Source organism: Triplophysa dalaica, chromosome 18, assembly GCF_015846415.1.
Source record: "Triplophysa dalaica isolate WHDGS20190420 chromosome 18, ASM1584641v1, whole genome shotgun sequence".
NCBI classification, from domain to species: Eukaryota; Metazoa; Chordata; class Actinopteri; order Cypriniformes; family Nemacheilidae; genus Triplophysa; species Triplophysa dalaica.
Window position 1 is genome coordinate 19,165,738 of NC_079559.1, and position 15,717 is coordinate 19,181,454.

At 37.7% G+C, this 15,717-nt stretch overlaps 1 protein-coding gene and 1 pseudogene across 1 annotated transcript; one reads left to right on the forward strand and one right to left on the reverse strand.

Moving 5' to 3' along the window:
• Positions 1-628: 628 nt before the first annotated feature.
• LOC130440223 (gamma-glutamyl hydrolase) lies at positions 629-4,035 on the reverse strand. The gene is made up of 9 exons (XM_056773204.1): positions 3,823-4,035; positions 3,574-3,688; positions 3,426-3,476; positions 2,884-2,968; positions 2,564-2,702; positions 2,077-2,183; positions 1,895-1,988; positions 1,679-1,816; positions 629-1,590 (listed from the first exon to the last, which is right to left on the reverse strand). The coding sequence occupies exons 1-9, from the start codon at positions 3,923-3,925 to the stop codon at positions 1,472-1,474; spliced, it is 951 nt and encodes a 316-aa protein (XP_056629182.1). The 5' UTR covers positions 3,926-4,035; the 3' UTR covers positions 629-1,471.
• Positions 4,036-6,779: 2,744 nt separating this feature from the next.
• On the forward strand, positions 6,780-15,583 carry LOC130407147 (zinc finger protein 658B-like; annotated as a pseudogene).
• Positions 15,584-15,717: the final 134 nt, after the last annotated feature.

Sequence of the window (15,717 nt, forward strand, 5' to 3'; positions counted from 1 at the left end):
CCGGAGTGATGTGCGCGCGACTGAGCCAATCTTCATCCATGCGGTCATCTGTGAGTCATATATTGTGAAGACAGAAACAAAACACTTCATATATGATGTTGATTTAAGAAACTGAGAAATGTGTGTCATTAGAAGATGAACATGTCCATTTTAAGGTGCTTTTGGTTTATAACTTTATCTTGGTGGGTGTAGGCTAGTCGGAAAAGAAATATTCCCACTTGACCTATTGTTGATGCCACTAATAAGTACATTATTAAAACAAAACATTTTTGAAACATAATTTTTGCAAAAAAAATTAGGCCAGTAATATATAAACCAATCAGGCACACATGCTTAATTATAATACCAAATTGTAAGGCACAATACAAATATGTTTGATCCAATATTATATTACTTAATGTATTTAAATGTCTATTATACTGTATTTAAATGTGTATTTTAAATATTAAATCTAAAATCTTTTCTCTAAAAACCCCATCAGTCAGTGTGGGGTCATTGGGTTATCCTTTTTGTTTCACCAGAAATATTAATAAATTTTTTACAAAAACTTAATAAAACGTGTGTAGTGAGAAGGTACATTGTGTTGTGTGACCAAGGCACATCTCCTAAGAACCAAAAACAAAAGCCATATCATTTAATGTTTTATTTTTGTACAGCTTTATAATCAAATTCATAAAAGGAAATTTATCACTTGCTTTATTAAATGTACCTTTCAGGGTGTACAATTGTGTCAATTATATAACACATTATTTATTAAAGGAAAAATATATATGTAGGCTAGTTTATATAATTTCATTTTATCATTTTAACTACAATGGCCTTGTGCCCCGTTAGGGCAAGTACTGCCCTCTTCTGGTTCAAGCTTCATAATGTGGAAATTTGTCAGTTTTGAAGGGATTGTCCACTCAAAAATTTAAATTCTGTCATGAATTACTCATCCTCACGTTGTTCCATCCCTGTATACTTTTCTTTGTAGTGTTCTGTTCTGTTGAACACAAAGAAAGGTATTTGGATGAATCCTGGCAACTGAGATTATTGACTACCATAGTAGAATAATTTTGTTCTTTAGACAGAAAATACATTTTTAAGAATTTAGAAAACACAAATGGTTCCTCTACCAATTATTGACTATCCCAGAAATCTAAGTTTCTAACATTCTTCTAAAAATCTTTGAGTTCAACAGAACAAATACAGGTTTGGAACAACTTGAGGGTGAGTAAATAATGACAGATTTTCATTTTTGGCTGGACTATCCCTTTAACATGCACATGTTTATCTGCTAACATTTATCCTCTTGAAAGAATAAAGAAAACATTTTAACCACACCAATGTGTGTTACACTAAATAGAAAGTCATCATAAAAAATGTGACCGTCTCATCTAATTATAACACAAATAATCTGTTTGAATATTTTAAATCTAAAATGTTTTTGTTTGTTTTTCATTCTTATTATCTTGAATTTTGTTGGGTCTCAAAAGAAATAAGACTGTTCGTATGCAGACACATTTCCCACATAAACAGGGTTGTAGTTGTATATAAGGGCTATGTTCTCTTCTGCTGTGTCACTGAAGTGATGAAGGCTTCTTCTCCCTAAGAAAAAAAAGACAGATTCATGAAATTCAGGCTTTTAAACGTCTATACGTTTAGAATATAATATATTAGAAAACACTCGTATTACCCTCATTTACAAAGAACTCAGCAAGTAGAGATGACACACCCACAGCATTGCTTGAATGTGGGAAGTTGTAATGAGGATCCCACTGGAAGCGGTTTACTTCTGGGTGCCACTGTACACCATAAACAGGATATTTTCTGCCTGCAAAACAATAAGATTTGAGTCTCACACTTTGACCTGCTAATAGAATAAGAAAAGAGTTAAGTCTTATTTTTTTACCCTCTATTGTAGAAACAAAGACAGGTCCGTTTTCTGCCACGTTTGTGGACAGAATGGAAAAGAAGACATTTAATTTCTCGTTACCCATGAATGCCTGTAAAAGAGGAACAATCAGTTATTTCCTGTTAGTTACTAAATGAATTTAAATGAATATCACGTGTTTGTAAAAATGTACAGTATACCTCTTTAGTGACTCCAAAATGGTGGAAATTTGCAGTGAGCGGCTCCTGAGAGAATGCTTTAAGAAGTTTAGGTGGAAAGTCCTTAAATATGCGGCTGGATTGAGCCTCTGGTAAAACACCATGTAAATTAAGATTAATATAATGTTTAAGAATAGCTGCTTAATACAGTAAACTTAACCCACAGTGACTAATCTGTTGACTATATGTATTTAATGGTAGCCAATATTATATCTGGATGTATTTTAATGGTACTTGAATAAATATATTACTGTAGTTGCTAAGTGGCATCAAATAACACACATATCCTGAAAAAGAATGATGTGCATAACAAAACAAACTTCATGTTTACTAATCGTCTCCTAAAGAAAGCATGTTTATTGAAATAAGGATGGGCATAAGACTGTTCCTTGCGCCACTCCACTGTGCAATGAAAAATCAGGGTTGTGAGATCTACATTAAGTTCCGTACTCTAAATCTATTTTAGTACCTGTAGTGAAGTTAAGTGGATATGTGACATTCTCTGCCATAGTTCTGCTCAACAGGTTTTCTCCAGCCACCAGCACAGTGAGCAGCTGTAACCCCAGGCATGTTCCCCATATAGGAAAGTACTCACCTTCGTCATTTGCCTGAGTCAGCAAAAACACTTCCAGTAAAAAAGATTTCCTTAAAGTCTTTGTAAAAAATGTACATATTCCCCTGAAATAGCGATATGCAATAACAACAAATAGGAACGATGCTAAATATCAACCTAAATGGAGACTATACACAATGTAGCATTTGCTAACAGATAGCATATCTTTCACCAACTTTGATAGCAAGTCTAAAGTAAAATCCGGCAATGTGAGCAAAGTCAGATGTCTCCAGGTTCACCGATCCCCCGATGAGAAGAAGACTGAAAAGCACACAAAGTTAAATACATGTGTAAATACTGTTATTTAACAGTGAATCCTGCAGTTGGCTTAATTTGTATAACCGTGATTTAAACATTTGGTGTTTTTTTTATGTAATACTCAAAGGATACTTAAATACCGTCATAATTTACACACCTTCGTGTTGTTCCAGATATGTATACATAACATTTCTCTGTTCTGATGAACACAGAGTAAGATATTTGGTAGAATGCTTATAACCAGATAAACTTTGCCCCCAATTGACTACCATAGTAGATAAAAATACAATGATAGTCAAAATACCCCATAAATGTTTGCATTCTTCAAAATGTCTTCTTTTGTGTTCAACAGAATAAAGAAATGTATACAGATTTGGAACCCCTCGAAGGTGAGTAAATGAAGACAACATATCTTTTTTATGTGAACTATCCCTTTATGTGAGAAAGTTAAGGCACATACCCATTTATTGACCTGAAGATCTTCTCATGCTCTGCAAAACTCTGATTTAGCCTGTCACATAAAATCCTAAGCTTAAATATACTGTTCACGACTAAACCAGCTTTCTATGTAAAACATACATGAGACAAACAGATAGACCTCAACTTACTTTATTGGCACAACTCTAGCTCCCCCGGATTCAATGTATGTCACGTATGATGTGGGGATGAAAGTGTTTCCAAACTTTTTCAGGACGTCATCAGAAACCTCTTGAGTCAAAATGCCTTAAAATAAAGTCCAACGTAAGACATAATGTACGCGCACACTCGTGATAAAAAACGAATGAATTTGAAATCATGGTAAGCAGCTAAAGAAAAATAATTCAGAAACGAAACTGTCATATGAAGAGAATATGTACCGATGATCGGTCTGTCGTTAAGCTCGTGTCTGTACTGCAGCACAAACGCACCGGCGCTGTACAGCGCAACACTCGCGCACACGAGCGCATTAAAGCCGAACATTATTCCTGCCGCTGACAAACTGAGACTAGACTGTAAAAGGTCGACTGCGGCATTATATGTTTACTAATGTATAGCGTGGGAACTGAAATTTAGCAAAGTCATAAGATGGGCGGGGTTTGTACTTTTTGAAGGAAGGACATTCAACGTTGTCAGTAAACACCACAGTTTGATTGGGAAAACACGCTTACATTTATATTGGACATTGTCACAATCAGCACATCTGACCACGAGTTCCTAAAAGTTTTCACAAAACTCCTATTTTTGAATGACATCAGCCGGCTTTATATAAGTTTTCAGGCTGAACCTTGTGCCTGAAAATGCTGGAAAAAAAACTAAACTGTTGTTTTTGAGGTCTTCAAATTGTCGAACTGTAAAAATATCACACGCACCCTGTGCACTGTCCCAGCACCTGAGTGATGGTTACTCTGCGTGGTGCTAAACATGACGAAAAAAGATCGACTGCGGTGCTCTATTTTTTTACATTAGAAAAAAAATAAAATTAGAAGTGAATAGAAGAGAATACAGTTGGGTTCACAACTTGGCAGACTTGCAGATTCTGCTAAGTTTAAATAGGCCTATAATTAAAACAAAGGCATTCAATTCAAGTTCAATTCAAGTTTATTTACATTTAGTCATTTAGCAGACTCTTTTATCCAAAGCGACTTTCAGGTGGAGTAAGCAATTGGGACAGCATAAGGACAACAAAAGCATAAGTTCAATCAAAAAAGTATACAGAGCTAAGTTAGTTTTTTTTTAATTATAAAGAGTAAAGAAGAAATAGAAGTCAGAACTGATCTGTCAGATGTTGACAGAAGAGATGAGTTTTCAGACGTTTTTTAAAGATGGCTACAGAATCTGCAGATCTTGTAGCAGCGGGCAGATCATTCCACATAGGTGGAACCGATCCGGAGAAGGTACGTCAGAGAGATTTTTTACCTTTTTGGGATGGCACCACAAGACGTTGTTCGTTTTTAGAGCGTAGGGATCTGGCGGGTACATATGTCTGCATTAACGAGTGAAGATAAGAGGGCGCCGAACCAGTGGTGGTCTTGTAGGCAAGGAGCAGAGTCTTGAATTTGATGCGAGCAACTATAGGGAGCCAATGTAACGTAATGAATAGAGGAGTGACGTGTGCTCTCTTCGGTTCATTAAAGATAACTTTTGCCACAGCATTCTGGATCATCTGTAGAGGTTTGGTTGTGCAAGATGCAAGTCCACACTGTAGCGCATTGCAGTTGTCCAGTCTGGACAGGACAAGAACCTGGACTAGGACTTGCGTAGCATGCTCTCATTCATATAGCGCTTTTCACAATGTGCATTGTTCCAAAGCAGCTCTACAGGAGCAAATAAGAGAATGTTTATGGTGTTTATAGAGCAAGCAAGATCATTCTAATGATTAATATCTAATAAATAAATAAATGCAGTCTCCCGGTGAGTATGCCAACACTGCACTGCTGTGGCGAGGAACCCAAACTCCAATGATCGATTATTAATGGAGAAAAAAACAACTCGGGAGAAACCAGGCTCAGCCGGGAGGGCCAGATCCCCTCTGATGTGTCATAGTAGCTGCACTTAGTGACTCCGACCAAAAGCCACCGAGCAAACATCCACGCAGAAGAAGGAGAGCCCACGACCGGCTACCCAGGAAGTCCCACTCACCGAAACCGTGCAGGTCCAATCCGGTCCCACTCCACGATCGTCCCCAGAAAACAGAGGAACAACCAGGGAAAAATAGTAATGGCCCAATGTAACTTTATTCCTCTGTTGTCCAACATCGACCACAAAACAAGACCAGGCCGACACAGCCCCAACAAATGAAATCCCCCCAACCACAACCAACAAGCCCCCCCACACTCCCCACAAACACCAACCCAGCAACCTCCAATCAGGGCCACTGAATGCACCTATAACTTCAAACCGGTGTCATGTAATGTGATTTATAGCAATTATTGTAACTTTAGCATTAATGTGACAAGTAGTCCGTCTTTGCTCTTTTGGGGATGGAATTTCTGAGCTGGGATGGTCTGATTGTCGTATTTCTCTAGGGTGGTGTTGGAATTGCTTGAAATGGAGCTGGGATGGCCAGTCAGTCGGGATTTTCAGCTGTAGGGTTGGGGATGGGCGTATGACGTTCATCTGGGCCTGGTGGAATCACTCCCTACCTCGGGATGGGCATCCCGAGCGGAGGCAGAAAGACAACACTTATCGTAGCTGCTGTTCATTAACTCATCATTACTGAAAGCTTGGCTGGAAAGATGTGTCTTTAATCTAGATTTAAATTGGGAGATTGTGTCTGACCATGAAATAGTATCGGGAAGGTTATTCCAGAGTTTAGGTGTTACCAAAATCTGTCTTTTACCACTCAGCAACTCAGTTTAATAATTCAATAACTTCTCAAGGACTTTGGTAACAAGGCTTTGTTACAACAAGGCCCTCAGGTATGTATTGTTTTAATTTACAGAAGTTTTGATCTTTTTAAATCGATATCAAATTCTACATTTTCCAAAGCCTATTTAAACCACAAACTTTGGTTTTGTAAGTAAATTTACATGTAAGATTAAGATCTTCAGCATAATGAAGAAGGTGAAAATAGGAACTATCAGTCTGAACAATAACAGCTGTTAACACTGATGTGTCTGTCATACTGAAACAAAAGAAAACGTTCAAGATCATCAGCAGAAGCTCTATTAACACTAATGGATGTGTTTTCACTGTTAGGCTAATGTCACTAATAAAACAAACTTTTGAGACAAACATCAAAATCCTGATTTTGATTCTTGGTAAATATTAACAAAACATATATTTTTTGTTATATTTTTACCATTTTTATCTTTTCATTGTTTTATATTCCTCCCCATGCTCCTGTGTGTGGTCATGTGTGTAACATTGACTATTTATTTCTTGCACTTTAAAGATTAGAAGATTGAAAAGATATTGGAAAAGAGATTTCAATGGATCTTTAAAATGGAAATGTGCCCCAGTAAGATGATTTTATATGAAGTGGGCATACCTGGAGGATTCATTATAAAATTTGATGATGAAAGATTTTAACATAAACAACAATATGAACATAATAAGGTCATCCCTTTAGGAAAATGATCTATGATTTTAATACAAATATTATTCTAAGACTATAGTTAAAATCATGGTTGTTGTTTAGGGTTTGCTTGAAGTGCAAAAGTTATTCAGAGTTTAAAATTTCTTTATATAAAATTTATAAAAATACCACCTCGATTTACGTTCAGATAGCATGAAAACATGACATTTTGTTATGCTGTTACCTTTAAACTTGCTGGGCAACCTAATGCATCAATTTTTAAAATATTATGGTAAATACAGGGATGGGCCACATCTGTCCTTAATAGTTTTCAAAATTATAATTATTACATCCCAAATCATAGCATGTTGAAAGGAGTATTTTCAAACTATGGGTGGTATATGTTTTCCGGCAAAATTCCAAAGTTTGCATCCACTCAAACAGATTAGTGATGGACACTCAAACAGCAAATGTTACCAAATCTTTTGTTTACCTTCTCATCTGAAACTCTTTCCACACTGATGGCATGTTTATGCAGTGGTGTAGTCTACGTGATACGCAGGTATACGCCGTATACCCACTAGGAAAGTCAAAGGATTTCCGTATACCCACTTAAAAAACGTGAGGATACGTAACAACATCGCTTTGTGACAGAACTGCCATTCATAAATTCACCCCGTCTGTGTTGCGATTGCGAATCACTAACGTTTTTGGACCATTGGGGCTTCCGTGGCCTGTGACCTGGATCTGACGTCACCTACCAAGGAAAAGAAGTTGCTTGGCGGTCTTTTTCGGCGCAAATTCATTAATTCATCTTTAGTGTCTTTACATCGCAAGATTAACGTTATTCTGAATCTTAATTAGAAGATATGAAACGAAAGCAGACTCAAAGTACACTCTTTGAGTGTTTTCGGATGCCTGCCCATAAAGCTACAGCAGCTTCGGGTGACACTTCATCTGCAGCAGATGACACGATCGTTATAGAAACTCCAGAAAATGAGGCTGATGCTCTCGTAAAGTTACCTGGTAAGTAAAGCTAGCATACAGTACATGTTATCATTAAACGTAACTGTAATAGCAGGGGATTGTTGGTATATTGAATTTTATCCGGAACTTGCTAACTTCACTACCGTTAGTGTGGTGGATCACTTAATACGGCAGAAGAGGGGAGATTGTGTGTGTGTGTGTGGTAAACAGAATAAAAATTGTATATCTCCTTATTTCAGATGATGAGAGAAATGAGAACCCCTGGCCTGCCTTGTGGACTGAAAGTCAGGCTAGGGAATTTAAAAACAGGCATCCTTGGTTAGAGTGGAGGGACAGTAAGTTAAGTAGATATCTGCTGCCCAGCACACACGAAAATGTTCGGCCGAAAATGGCATTATTGGCCATAAAATAAAAAAAACAGTCAAAAATGTAAACCGAAAATGAATGTTACCCGCCCCTCCCTACCGCGCGCAAGCGCTTAGGTTTCACTCACGGTCGAGCTGTTATCACGCGTCTACCTATCAAAGATTGTCATGTCAGCGCAGGACCGGCGATCTCCTGCCCCCCTTGTAGTGATCTGAATGATGATGTGACTGAGTGTTCGTGCTGTGTTATCAACATTCCAATTTATTATAAACAACAAAAGACAGTCAGCTGATAAAACCTGTGCTCCAGGTAACATATTCATATAGTATCATCATTCTTAAAGGTATAGTTCACCCAAAAATGAAAATTGTTTTAATTTCCTCACCCTCAACTTGTCCCAAAACTGTGTGAGTTTCTTTCTTCTGTTTAACACAAAAGAAGGTGTTTTTTAAAATGTTGGTAATCAGACAGTTGGCAGCACCCATTGACTTCCACAGTAGGAAAAAATATAGACTATGAAAGTCAATGGGTGCTGCCAACTGTCTGATTACCAACATTTTTCAAAATATATTCTTTTGTTGGAACGTTGATAACACATAAGCAGTCTTTAATAATGCTCTCAATTACGTGTAGATGCATACTTTATGCATTAGTAAGTGTGGTGGTGCCATGGGGTGTCGCTCTGGGATGGGTGCGTATGAGGCTGGGAGGGGAAAAAAGCACAGTATACTCACTACAAAAAGCTAGACTACACCACTGTGTTTATGGTTTATCTCCAGTGTGAATTCTAATTTGTACTGATAACAAAAAATATTACACTCTTGGCATGGAAAATTTTCTCCGGTGTGAATTATTATGTGTGTCTTAAGGTTTCATTGAAAGGTAAAACTTTTCCCGCACAGATGACACGTGTAAGGCTTCTCACCACAGCGAGTTCTCATGTGTCTGGCTTTTGGGGAACGCTTTCCACGCGTTTTGTCTCCTGTTCTCAGAGTTCCTTTCTTTGAAACATTTGGGGACTTTTGTACATACTGATGATGTTTCTCATTGGCATCTTTTCCTTATTCTTGACTGTCCTTATTCACTTCCATCATATCTGAAAGGAACAAAACTAAAATGAAGTTTTTTTTAGCCTTTTGCACATATTTGATGTGAACTTTTTAGAAATAAATTCTATTTAAGGAACAGCTGATAACTGTCGTGTTCAAAACTGTTGTGTTGTAAATCAAATGTGTGTTACAATTATCATTTAAAGGGAGGTCTCCAAAATAATAAGACTTACAAGTGTTATATGAGGTTCAAGGGTAGTTTATAGGGTGCACTTAATTTATAAGCAATAATACTTATATTCCTTGACAATAAAAGTAGTGCTATTCTAAGACAAGATCGTCCAGCAGCTGCCTTTGTGAAGGCATTACACACATGTTGCAAATGCTTGGAATACTCATGGAATCTTTGGCCTATGTACACTCCAGTGGTGGATATGCACCACAAACGTAATTTGCTCCCCGCCATTATAAAAGAAAAGAAGATCATCAATATGGGGGACAAAGGCCGATCGCATTCATACTACACTCATTCACGGAAAACAGTACAAGCCCATTTAGCCAGTTGAGTACGTTCCTACTGAAATTGAGTACCTACTCATTGAATGTGCAGAGAAGTAAAGATTTACATCTGTCTACCTAAAGATTCACACCCCCACATACAGTTTAAAATGAGAAATGAGCACTCTAAAGAATATTAGTATAGCACCTTGGTCAATTGTTTTTTAGAGATGTTAAATAATGCTGATTTGAGTTACTGGCAATGTCTCTCTAACATCTCCAGTTCACACAAACAGTGATTGATACCTTCAGAGAAGCTCCTCCTACATCAATCCACCAATAAATACCAGAAACCAACAAGCAGAAGAATCACTTCAGGTGTGAGAACTGAAATCTTCACACTGTTGTTGGAGTCACTGGAAGAGAAGCTTGAGAACACAAGAGATCCAGAACTACAGAGAACAGAAACTGAGGGGTCTGAAGAACACAGAGGTTGGTTTCTGTTTTTAATTTGAATTGTTTCTAGATAGAATCTAGTTGAATGAATTGTGTGTAATAAATGATCGTAACTTTGTATAGTATATAATCTTTTAAAGATTCAGTAGAATTGCATTAATCATGTAGCAGTAGAGTGACCAGACCACCCATCCTGTTTTAAGTTGTGCAGCACAACATTTTGACCTTTTGTTCCACATTTTCATCAGTCTGTTACTTTATAGTCATGGTGAAAAATAACATGAATACGTTCTCTACTTGACAACATGAGACGCAGTCTGTTGGTTTTAATTGTGACACATTCTTTTACCCGCCAATTTTTTTGCAGCACAGTTTCTGCTGTACTGTAATTCGTTCTTTTAAAGTGACAGAATCTTATTAAATCACATCATGTTTTTAATGTTAATAAAACAACAAAATTCAAAGAAAATCATCACTGGAAGCTCTTGACTGGTGTAACTCTAATATGGATTGATCTATATTCCATTTATAGAGTGAAGATTATACAGTATTATTTCACATCGGATGACTTTTAATTTTGTACCTGAAAATCTTTATCATTGAGCCCTGATTTATACTTCATACATTCTCGAAACCACTGAAACATTGGTAATACAGAAATGAATATAGTGAACATGCATTTGCTCTCTGGCTTGCACATTTTTTTTAACAATTTACTAGTAGGGCATTCTGTCAAAGTCCAGAACGGTTGTCCCACCCACAGCCTAGCGTCATGTCAATGGGCGGACGTATTATAAATGCGAATGGACTAAACGCGACAGGATTAGCATATCATACGTATGCATACAACTTGTGGTGTTTTTTCGTACAATTGTAAAAATGAGTTTTACGTATAGTTTTGTTAATTTCAGATATGATGGAAGTGAATAAGGACAGTCAAGAGGATGTAAAAGATGCTGAAGAAAAACATTATGATCTGGAAGGAGCTCTGAGAATAGGCGACAAAAGGCAACACATGAGAACTCACATCAGAGAGAAACCTCACACATGTCTACAGTGTGGAAAGAGTTTTACAAAAACAAGTCATCTTAAGCTACACATGAGAATTCACACCGGAGAGAAACCTCACAAATGTCTTCTGTGTGGAAAGAGTTTTACACAAACAAGTAGTCTTAATACACACATGAGAACTCACACTGGAGAGAAACCTCACGCATGTCTTCTGTGTGGGAAGACTTTTACGCAAACAAGTAGCCTTTAAACACACATGAGTACTCACACCGGAGACAAACCTCACGCATGTCTTCTGTGTGGAAAGACTTTTACACAAACAGTACACCTTAAGATTCACATGAGAATTCACACCGGAGAGAAACCTCATGCATGTCTACAGTGTGGAAAGACTTTTACACATACAGGAAGCCTTAAGATTCACATGAGAATTCACACCGGAGAGAAACCTCACGCATGTCTTCAGTGTGGAAAGACTTTTACACATACAGGAAGCCTTAATATTCACATGAGAATTCACACCGGAGAGAAACCTCACGCATGTCTACAGTGTGGAAAGACTTTTACACATACAGGAAAACTTAAGACACACTTGAGAATTCATTCCGGAGAGAAACCTCACGCATGTCTAACGTGTGGAAAGACTTTTATACAAACAAGTAACCTTAAAACACACATGAGAATTCACACCGGAGAGAAACCTCACGCATGTCTACAGTGTGGAAAGACTTTTACAACTACGAGTCACCTTAAGAGACATACGACAATTCACACTGGAGAGAAACCTCACGCATGTCTACAGTGTGGAAAGGCTTTTACAAATACGCGTGATCTTAAGATTCACATGAGAATTCACACCGGAGAGAAACCTCACGCATGCCTACAGTGTGGAAAGACTTTTACACATACAGGAAAACTTAAGACACACTTGAGAATTCATTCCGGAGAGAAACCTCACGCATGTCTTCTGTGTGGAAAGACTTTTATACAAACAAGTAACCTTAAAACACACATGAGAATTCATACCGGAGAGAAACCTCACCCATGTCTACAGTGTGGAAAGACTTTTACAACTACGAGTCACCTTAAGATTCACATGAGAATTCACACCGGAGAGAAACCTCATGTATGCCTACAGTGTGGAAAGACTTTTACACAAACAGGAAGCCTTCAGTTACACATTAGAACTCACACCGGAGAGAAACCTCACACATGTCTACAGTGTGGAAAGACTTTTACAAATAGGCGTGACCTTAAGATTCACATGGGAATTCACTCCGGAGAGAAACCTCACGCATGCCTGCAGTGTGGAAAGACTTTTACAACTATGAGTTACCTTAAGCTGCACATGAGAATTCACACTGGAGAGAAACCTCACGCATGTCTAACGTGTGGAAAGACCTTTAGACAAACAGGAAACCTTCAGTCACACATGAAAACACACAACGGAGTGAAACCTTACGTATGCGATCAGTGTGGAAAGAGATTTAACAATACAAGTCACCTTTATAGACACATGAGAACTCACATGCAGAATTAAAAATGGCTGCAGTGTCCCCCATTCTTAAAAATCCTTGATCATCTAAATATGAACAATTACAGCCAAATCTCAAATTGACCATTCTTAAGTAAAATTCTTGAAAAGTGGGGCTTCTCAATTGAGATTTTACTTAAATTTTTACTTACTTTCAGTCAGAATTTCGCTCATCACATAGCATTGAAACTGCGCTTCTTCTTCATTAAATCTGCCACTGCGCTGGTTTTACAGGGTGTTCCTCAAGGAGCTGTTCTGGGTCCACTTATGTTTATAATTTATATTTCTCTACATCATATGCATGCATGGACTTCAATTCCATTGCTATGCTGATGACATTCAAATCTACTTTACCACCCGCTCTGACTCACTTATTTCATGCTTCAGGGACATCAATCATTTTGTAATAAAAAACTGAAATATTGATGATTGCAATGCTCTATTTCTTGGTCTGCCTAGAAAACTTGTAGCAAGGTTACAGTATGTTCAAACCTCAGCAGCAAGAGTTCAAACCTCCACCAGGGGTTCTGCTCCCATTACTCCTATACTACATGATCTTCACTGGCTACCTGGGGGATCACATAATCGATTGAAGATATAACTTCTAACATTTTAGGAATTAAAAGGTCTTGCGCCTCCATATCTGTCTGACCTACTCTACTCCTACTCTCCTGCCAGGTACCTCAGATCAACTAAGCTTGGTCTTTTGTTATTTTGGCTGTCCACTGTAGGTGGTAGCCTTCAGACATACATGATCATTCACACCGAAGAGAAAGCTCAAACATGCAAACAGTGTGGGAAAGGCTCACAACCAAATGTTACCTCAAGGTGCACATGAGACTTCACTCCAGAGAGAAACAGTGATGGACACTGTGAATCAGTGTGGAAATGTTCAGCAGCAAATGAGAATTCACTCCGGATACCCTTCACATGCATTGGATGTGGAAAGAGTTTGACATGTAAATTTAGGATTCAGTCATAGATGAAATCTCACGCTGAAATTGAACCATAAAATGCCATCAGTGTGGAAAGAGTTTCAAATAAGAAGCTAGTCTCAGATCTCAGCAGTGTTTTTACTCTGCTAGTGCCGCTCAAAGTTTATTTATGCATCACAGCCTACGTATGAGAAAGCTCGACCCCCTTTGGATGATTTAGTTATTCTAGGTGTTATCAAAAGTCCTGAGTGTTGAGATCTTGGAGAGCGTTATGGGTCGTAATGTGATAGAAGCTCTGTTAAGTATGTAGGGACTAAACCGTTTAAGGCTTTACAAGTCATTTAAATAACTTTAATCAATATGATTTCTAATGGGAAGCCAGTGAAGCGATGATAAAACTGGGGTTTTGTGATTGTATTTTCTTGACCTGGTAAGAACTCTGGCAGCTGCCTTCTGAACGAACTGTAGTTTGTTTATTGATGATACAGGACAACCACTAAGTAGAGCATTACAATAGTCAAGTCATGAGGTCACAAATGCATGAATAAGCTTTTCTGAGTCAGCAACACATACAATATTTGGTAATTTGGTAACATTTCTAAGGTGGAAGAAGTCTGATTTGTGATATTTGAGATCTGATTTTTAAAGGTCAGATTGCCATCTAATATAACGTCTAGGTCTTTAACTGTAGTTGTTGGAGCAACAGTGCAGCCTTCAATTTGCAAGTTATAATCTGAGATATTCTGTTTACGTGTTTGTAGTAGAGTAGGCGGGGCGAGACCGTGGTTCGAGTACGGTGAGTAATTGTGAATGAGCGCCAGCTGTGCACACACCGGGCTCGAATCACGTAGGAGATAGGGAGCATATAAAAGGAACGAGCGACCGGACCGTGGAAGAGAGAGGACCGGGCCAAAACTTGTGTCTATATTTGTATTTGTTATTTCGCCGGCGGTCGTCCGTGAGGGGCCGCCGGCTGTTATTATTTCTGTTATTAAATGTTTAAATGTTTGCCGGTTCCCGCCTCCTTCCTTCCCTACATTGAATCTTTCTACAGTGTTTTTTAATTAGGATGTCACAATATATCAAACTTTCATGACACGGTCATGGCGGACAAAAGTACAATAATGATATTATCCTGTATTCCGTTTAATCAGTTTTTAAAAAGCAGTAGACTAATCAAATTCATTTTGAATTCCCCATTTATTATCTGCATCTTATGTGGAATCTATCGAATTTCATCTTTCACCGCAAAATTAAAATTCCGTCATAATGCCCTTGTCATTTGTGTGACTTTTCTTCTGGAAAACACAAAAGAAGATATTTTTAAGAAAGTTGGTAAGAGGGCAGTGCTGGTGCCCATTCGCTTCTATTGTATATATACTAAACCAATGCAAGTGAATGTGTGCCGGATAACAACGTTCTTAAAAATATCGTCTTCTGTGTTCTGCAGAAAATATTGAAATTCAATGACAAGATTGAGAGTAAATGTTGACAGAATTGTTACTCTTGGGTGAGCTATTACTTACGACTGAAGATTTAAATGATGGTGCTTAGCTTAATGTTTAAAATTTTAACCCCCAAAAATTCTTTGAGCTGCTTATGAGGTGAAAACTGTCAAACAACTATAACATCTGTAACAAACTACCAGTTTTGTAACCAAAGTACTTTAAATATGTAAGTGCTCTGTTTATATGCATTTTCTACATAACAACGTTATGTTCATTTACAGTGCAAGAAACAGTGATGTTCTGTGTCATTGACATCAAACAAGACACAATGTGCTCCGTTTTTAGTGCACGTGTGAATACAATTTACAGTGTAGGGAATGATATTCATGAATTTCTGAATGGAGAAACTTGACTGGAAATGCCAATTGATTATGCATTAAATTAAATAGGCATGAATTATGGACAAAACCA